This window comes from Brienomyrus brachyistius, chromosome 5 (assembly GCF_023856365.1).
Source record: "Brienomyrus brachyistius isolate T26 chromosome 5, BBRACH_0.4, whole genome shotgun sequence".
NCBI classification, from domain to species: Eukaryota; Metazoa; Chordata; class Actinopteri; order Osteoglossiformes; family Mormyridae; genus Brienomyrus; species Brienomyrus brachyistius.
The window spans coordinates 10,344,901-10,352,431 of record NC_064537.1 but is presented as its reverse complement, the minus strand read 5'-3'; the positions used below and the strand labels follow the sequence as shown (position 1 = coordinate 10,352,431).

At 43.9% G+C, this 7,531-nt stretch overlaps 1 protein-coding gene across 3 annotated transcripts; it reads left to right on the top strand.

Annotated features, from left to right (window-relative positions):
- Positions 1 to 662: 662 nt before the first annotated feature.
- On the top strand, positions 663 to 7,239 carry acp5a (acid phosphatase 5a, tartrate resistant). 3 transcript variants are annotated; one of them, XR_007397983.1, is made up of 7 exons: positions 1,249 to 2,431; positions 2,751 to 2,844; positions 3,408 to 3,607; positions 4,010 to 4,134; positions 4,751 to 5,096; positions 6,244 to 6,923; positions 7,093 to 7,239. XR_007397983.1 is itself a non-coding variant. In XM_049013611.1 (6 exons), exons 2-6 carry the CDS (start codon positions 2,751 to 2,753, stop codon positions 6,499 to 6,501), a joined length of 1,023 nt encoding a protein of 340 aa, XP_048869568.1. In that variant the 5' UTR covers positions 663 to 1,181; the 3' UTR covers positions 6,502 to 7,239. The 3 variants fall into 3 exon arrangements, 2 of the variants coding, with proteins under 2 accessions (XP_048869568.1, XP_048869567.1); XM_049013611.1 differs by lacking the exon at positions 1,249 to 2,431 and adding an exon at positions 663 to 1,181 and having other exon boundaries at positions 6,244 to 7,239; XM_049013610.1 differs by having other exon boundaries at positions 6,244 to 7,239.
- Positions 7,240 to 7,531: the final 292 nt, after the last annotated feature.

Below are 7,531 nucleotides of genomic sequence, written 5' to 3'. Positions count from 1 at the left end.
AACACTGGAATTTCGCACATCACTGGCCAACAACGATTTTTTTTTTCTCGAAACCATTAAGGTGTTTTACTTTTTAATGCTGATTTAAGAAATGCAATATGAATTTTGCAGATTTTCGGTATGCCTTTTAGGCTAATTGTCAGTGTATAATTCTTCATTAAAAGAACGTGTGGGCATTTCTAAGAATTATTTAGGCAAACATTTTAATACAATATTTCTGAACATTTAAATACTTTATGTAAGGGCGCACAGTACCGTAAGTCTCTCTTGCCAGACATTACAGACTGAAACATGTTCGGACATGTTGAGACCGGGTCCTGCTGTGTATTTGATATGGAAAAACGATATCAAGCCAAATGAAGTCCCAGTATGCTTGCTGACTTCTGCTGGACCCTTAAGAGGAATGTTCCTGAGGCCAATCATACGCGTCTACCTTTAAGACGGGTCACTTCCACCAGCCGCATATGCAGTAAATATACGTATACATCAAGGTTTAATTGTGTCACTCAAAATATTTGCGAAATAGGTCAATTTTGATAGGTAGCTCATTTAAGAATTTTGATTTGCGTAACAAAAAGAAAAGAAAATTTTGTTGTATAACCGGGGTTGAAAAGCGTGGCACGGCGCTTTAATGCCGTGAAGTCTAACACCCATTACACCCCATAATCGATTATCCAATGAGCGAATCGATTGGTCGCATCGGACCGAATTTCAGCCTATCGAAAACGATCATGTTTCCTGACGCAAACACTCAGCCCGTGCGCCGTCTCACGCCTGTTGCGTGCGGGTCGATCTTCCAATTATATTTCATATATTGATTGCGGTTTTCTGAATATATCAGCGCCGGCTGCGCTGACTTTGTTAAAGGTTTAGTTTGCCGACCGTAACGCGTTTACTGGACCTGTTTCATTGAGACACCGTTAAGTTGATGAGAGGGGTAGGCTTTTGAGTATTAAAACTAAACGCAAACTTTAGAAATGGACGAGATTAAAATGTATTTTTACCGGCAACATAAAAAAGACTTTTTTAGATAGCAACCGTTTCTCCTCTACAGTTCGTAACGTTTTTGTTTTTATATATAAACAGTCAGTATGACTGTGAACAATCCCTATAAATAAGATATAGCTAAAGGACAGTCCTGAGTTTTTACCTGGAAATCTCTCCGCGGCATCCTCGATAAGGTAAGTCAACGTTCCTTAAATTTGTGTGTCGCCGTGTAATAAACACAATCGGGCATGTCAACTGAAGGAATGAGCCGGACTATTCCGGTTCTAGGTAAATTTGTTTTGGCGAAAAGAATGAATAGAAATCAAGTTATACTGTAGCCTGTTTCATATATTGATGTAGGTTGAAATGTTGTTTTGGTTACTCGGACTGGGGGGAAGCGTGTGAGATATTTTGAAAATTCTAAAAATAAGGATTATCCCTACTCAGTGACAATGCTCTGCTGTTATGATCTGTACAGAAATTGTGGTCCCCTATCTTCCCCGATCAGTTTGCGGATTTTTACTTCGCTCCTGCCTGAGAGCATGATCGGAGCCCATGACCCCCCTCCCCATCACATAACATACTGTAGCCATCCATCCAACTTCTTAGTACAAAAACTTCTTCCACACTTTTTTTGCATCAAAGTGGAAGATAATCTTTCCCGGAAAAATTAACTTATGAGGGAATCATGCGTCAAACGTCTGCTCCATCTTCCGCTTCTGTTTTTCTGCATCACATTTTCTCATGCCGCTCAACTCGTATTACCGTACTGTGTTGGAATACGTAAAATAAACGTATTAAAGGGGGCATTCTGTGTTCTGCGAATAGTGATGGGATCAGTCATGCAAAATGATTACAAAAACCTCAAGATGTTGTTGTTGTTGTTGTTGTAGTAGTAGTAATAACAATGACAATAAAAATAATATAATAATACGAAAAGTTAGGGAGTTGCTCCCTCAGTTTAATGTCTCTGGCCACCTGTGTCATTCGCCAGTTTTGGTTTTGCTGGATCCGATTTCAGATGTCGAACCGATTATATATTTTCAGCTGTGCATTCTAAGCTTGTGTTGGGCTTTGTAATTGTTTGCCTAAGCATCGATCGTCTGGGGGGAGCGGTGGTGGGGTGGGCGACGAATGGCTGGTGGAAACTGAGCCGATTTTTCCTCGCGTTGAAGCCCGAAAACGGATACAGGAGCCCGGAGTGCGGAGGGCCGCGGGTCACGCGCGTGCTGTGTCATTGTTTTGGCATGAGTCAGTCAGCACAGGCATGTACCGCTCTCCTGGCTGGACACTGTTTGCTGTAACCTCCTCCCCCCTCCCCCCTGAGCTGATAAAAGCTTTCTTGGAGGAGCTGTTTAACATAGTCAACACGAAGTTAAAACAAAGGGGGCTGAACGATTTGACTGAGGGTAACGCTGCAGAGGCAAATCATTAACTACTCACAGTAAGTCAATTATCACTAAAGCTCATGAACGTGATAAGGTTGCCGAGTACGTTAACATGTTTTTATCTTTAACATCGTCGGTTTTTATTTGTAACCTTTTTTTAATGTTTTGGTTGGTTGTGGGTCAGGTACTGCAGTTCTCAAAGCCCCAGATAACTAATCTAATTAGCCTACTTACTCAATTCATCTATGTTGGTTTTGAATCACTTGATCATTTTAACTATTGTCCCGAGTAATAATATGTAATTTACATACTGTTGCAGCTTCTATACCTGCAGACAGGCAGCCTGTTGATCTGTTTCCCTTCTGTATGTAACAGATGGTTGCAGCTCTGCTTTATCTCCCCGCACTGGTGTTCCTTCCCATGTCCTTCTGCTACCCAAATTCCTTCATGGACCTCGAAGATAACAACCGTAAGTCTGTCCGCATCTGAAGTGTCATTCAGGTCCTGGTTTGACCCCCTTCAGCCAGAAGCCTTCCCTCTTGCGCAGATCAAGGTGACAGCAGTGTGCTGTTCCGTTCCTTAGTAGCAGACCGTATATTTATGCATAAATATGATGCCATTTTGGTCAACGGCGGACCATTTATGACTGTGGCCTCATAAGATTATGTTGTAATGGAGCTGAAAAATTCCTGTCTCCCAGCAACATCGTAGCCGCCGTAACGTCATAGCATGGAAGTATAGCACATACAATTATGTACAGTACATAATTTATAATGGTAACTACAGTACTGGTTTATGTATTTTATACTGTATGTTTTATAGTTATTAATATTACCAAACTGTCTAGGTGTGTAGTAGGCTATACTGTCTAGGTTTATCTAGCTAAACTTTGTTTTCACAATGATGCTATCGCCTAACGACGCATTTCTCAGAAGGTGTCCCTGTTAACGATGCATGACCGTGTGTCAGTTATTCCCTCTATGATTGTATGGTGAGATGCTGCTTCTAATTATGATTGTGTTTGTCTCTTAGAGAACAGGACCTCGATCCGTTTCCTGGCGGTGGGAGACTGGGGGGGGCTGCCCTATCCACCTTTCATCACCCCCATCGAGAAGGCTACGGCTCGCGAGATGGGGAGGGTTGCTGAGCAGATGGGTGCTGATTTTGTTCTGGCGCTTGGGGACAACTTCTATTACAAGGGTGTGGATGATGTACACGACCCCAGGTTCCAGGTGGGTGTGGCCTTTTTATATAATAAAGTGGTACGAAAGGAATGGAATTTGTAATTATTAGGTCAGTTTGCTTTTCATTTCTAAATGTTTGCATTGTGGCTTTTTTTTCTTTACATGCCGTACTTGACTTTTAAATTGGCTTTTGAAAATTGTTTTTTTGATTTCCCTGATAACATCCTTAAATGTTTATAGCATGCAGCTTTGTTTAAAGATAAAACACTTTAATTAAAGCCAGTCACTGGAAATCACTGCACCAACTTTTCTCAGTGTGTCTCATTAACTTTTTATCCCAGGAGGTCCAGCGTATGCTCGTCAAAGGCGGCGGGATCCATTTTATGTTAATCTACAAAGTGACTCGTCAAACCTTGTTTTTTGAAAAGCGATTATCCACTTTCCCGGCAGGACACTTTCGAGCACGTCTTCACGGATCGCTCTCTGAACATCCCCTGGTATGTTGTCGCTGGCAACCATGACCACGCCGGCAACGTAAAGGCTCAGATCCAATACAGCCGCATTTCCGACCGATGGTGAGCCCCGACGCACGGCTTTTGATCTGTACAAGAAAATGGGAAATGAGATTCACGCCTTAAATAAAGCGTATAGTGTCCTCTGCTGTGTACCACATCCTTCCTCCCTGAGCGTGCCTCCCGTCAGACTCGAACGGTTTCTTCTCTCATGTCTGACTACTGAACTCTCTGGGACTGATCTGATCTCACACACACACACACACACTCATTGTCATTTATTATTTACTATCTTATTGTAATTAGATGCTACTTCATTCACAACCAATCTGCACCTTATCAGTATTGGCTTTGCTGTGACGTTTGCACTTGTCGGTCCTTTTGCACTGTCCTGCACTGGTTGCACGGTTTCTGCACACTTTGCACTCTCCGTTTCTAGGTTATGTGTTCGACTTTGTACGTAGCACCTTGGTACAAGAGAAGCACTTTTTCATTTAGCTGAGTACTCTACTCAGCCATGTATGGTTACATGACACTGAAGACCTACTTGACTAGACCCTGTGCTGGATAAATTGTCTTCATGGATGGATGGATGGATGGATGGATGGAGCTTGTGCAGCTCGGCACTGTGTTTCATCCTGTCCGTTTCCTGTTGCCTTCCTTCCGTCTCTCCATCCAGGCGCTTCCCGTACTACTACTACGAGCTGAACTTCCGTGTGCCGCGCTCCGACCGGACGCTCACCATCCTGATGGTGGACACCGTGCTCCTGTGTGGGAACTCGGACGACTTTGAGGACCAGAAACCCCGGGGCCCCGTGAGCGCTGTGGACGCCAACCGACAGCTCCAGTGGCTTCAGAAGAGGATGGCGGCATCCAAGGCTGACTTCCTGCTGGTGGCGGGACACTACCCAGTGTGGTCCATCTCCGAACACGGCCCCACCGAGTGCCTGCTGAAGAAACTGCGCCCCCTGCTGACCAAGTACAAGGCCACGGCTTACTTCTGCGGTCACGACCACAACCTGCAGGTTTGTTGCGCTGTTTTTGGAAAAAGATCCTCGATTCAGCTTCACTGCTGCTTGGCACATGTGCACATTCAGGCGGGATGGCCCACACTGTTCGTTTTTCTTTTCAGTCTGACTTTATCCGATGCCGAGGTTGGTGTCGCCAAATTCTTCTCCTTCCCCCCCCCCATTATAAGTGGCCCCGTCTGAAGATAATTTCTTTCCTGTTCCCTATAATAACATAAACATTTAGGTTAGGTTAAGTATTTTTTATGTCAGGTGTTGTTCTCCAAAATGAAACTTTTGGTATCGAAAGAATTTATCGATCTGGACATCTTTAGTTTCCAGGTCAATGTGTGGATTATAATCGTCCCCCTAAAGATGGCTTCACTTGTGTTACTTGCTGGAAATTTACTGCAGTTTCGTCTGCCTTACAGTGTGATCATGCTGTCAGCATTTTCGTTTTTGACGCACGTCTGCTCTGTGCCGTATTTTGCCTTGTACTGCATTTAAACTTTTTGAGTTGAAGCTGCATAGTGCAACTGCCTGTATTTTGAGACCTTCCAGTATATATGTGTGTGTTATGGTGGGTTGTTTTAATAGCTCTTAACTTCTTAATTTCTCTCTATATTCACCAGTGGCACTTGTGGGGAAAGGGGTTTGGCAAATTAAAATGATATTGCAGACGTGAGACAGTTTTATGCGTAACATCATGGGTGTTGCAGATAAAACAGGCTTTCTTCAGTGTTTCCCACTATCTGACCAGGGTTTAATGCTGACGCTGATAAGACCGTATTTCACATTCGTTCTTCCTTAACAGGCCTCCTAACCGCTTCTTCCTTGATCACGATTGCAACACATTTTTGCCAAATAACCAACTTGGTCACTGACAGTGCTGACAAGACGATAACGGGAAGATGTCTGATTGCGAAACCTAAAGCGCCGCTGCTCCGAGGAGGACAAACGCCAAACGTTAAATTATCAGAAATCGTTTGACTCTTTTTGTGGAGTTCAGAAGGGTTGGAATTTTTTTCCCAATTTCGAAGTCCTTGTGTAACTTTCTGGCTCGAATGTGAATATTCCTCCTCTTCTGTGAGTCCTTCTTGGTCCTGCCTCTGAGCATCTCCTCTTCCTCCTCCTCCTCCACCACCTCCTCCTCTTCTCTTCGCAGTACCTGAAGGAGTCTGATGTGGGCTACGTCGTCAGCGGGGCGGGGAACTTCATGGAGGCCGACACCCGTCACCGGAACCACGTGCCCTCCGGCTCCCTGAAGTTCTTCACTGGCCAGGAGTCCACCCTTGGAGGCTTTGTGCACGTGGAGGTCACCAAAAAGCAGATGGACGTCACCTTCATCCAGGCCAGGGGGACCTCCTTGTTCCGCACCACTCTTCCTCGGCGGGACCTCGACGCCTCCTTCACCACCCCCTAACTCAGAAGATCCCACTTTAAAGTCCTGCTTTGCACACATTTCCCCGCCTCATATGTAGCTAATATAGGAGATGCTTGTATTTCCGTAGGAGTCTGGTTAGTGGCCAATTTACTGCTTTGTTTTACAATAAACCCAATTAATTAAATTCAACACAAGGGGGAGGTTCCCTGAACATGCGGCATTTCATAAATGAACACGTTTTAAATGGATTTCTTTCTACATTTTTAAATTTGACGTTTTTAAAATTTGTTTCTTTTCATCCAAGTGATTTAAAAAAGACAGGACCAAACTGCTGATGAAAGCTTAGTTAGAGCATGAAACCAAGCGCAGTTGGGGATCCAACAGGACTTTCCTTTAGCTAATCTTCGCTCTAATGAAAGTAATTTTTCCAAGGTGACGCAAACTGATGCCTTAAGCCTCAGGTGTCAAACTGCAGTCCTGGGGGGCCGCAGCCCTGCACGGGTTTTGGTTCACCCTCATTTCACACACCTGATTCAACTCCTAGTGCTAATTCCCACACAGCTCTTGAGCTGAATCATTTATGGTGGAACAGGGAAAGAACTAAAGCTACACAGGACTCCGGCCCCCCAGGACTGCAGTTTGACACCCCTGCCTTAAGCCCTATCCGTTCAATCTGGATATGGCATTACCTCTGTAATGACAAGTGTTTTGTAATGAACCACAAACAATGTGAACCTTTGTCTGAATAAAATGCCTCAGGCATTGTTTTAAACTGTATTTTGAATTGTCTGATACTCATCTTTGGTATCGCACCTTAAGCAGAATATCCCACGGTGTAGATGGTCTTATTGTCTTGTATGAAGCTTGCTTTGAGCTGAACTGTATGCTCACTGACTTATATTAAGACCCTTAATCTTGCGAGGTTGTGTGGGGGACAGTTTATATTACAATAAAAAATCATTCCTTAACACAAAGATTTAAGCTGGTCTAGCCTCCCTGTGACATTTATCCTTTGTAATGTAACAATAATGTAACAATACCCCACATCGGTCTTTTGTCTTGCTCATTG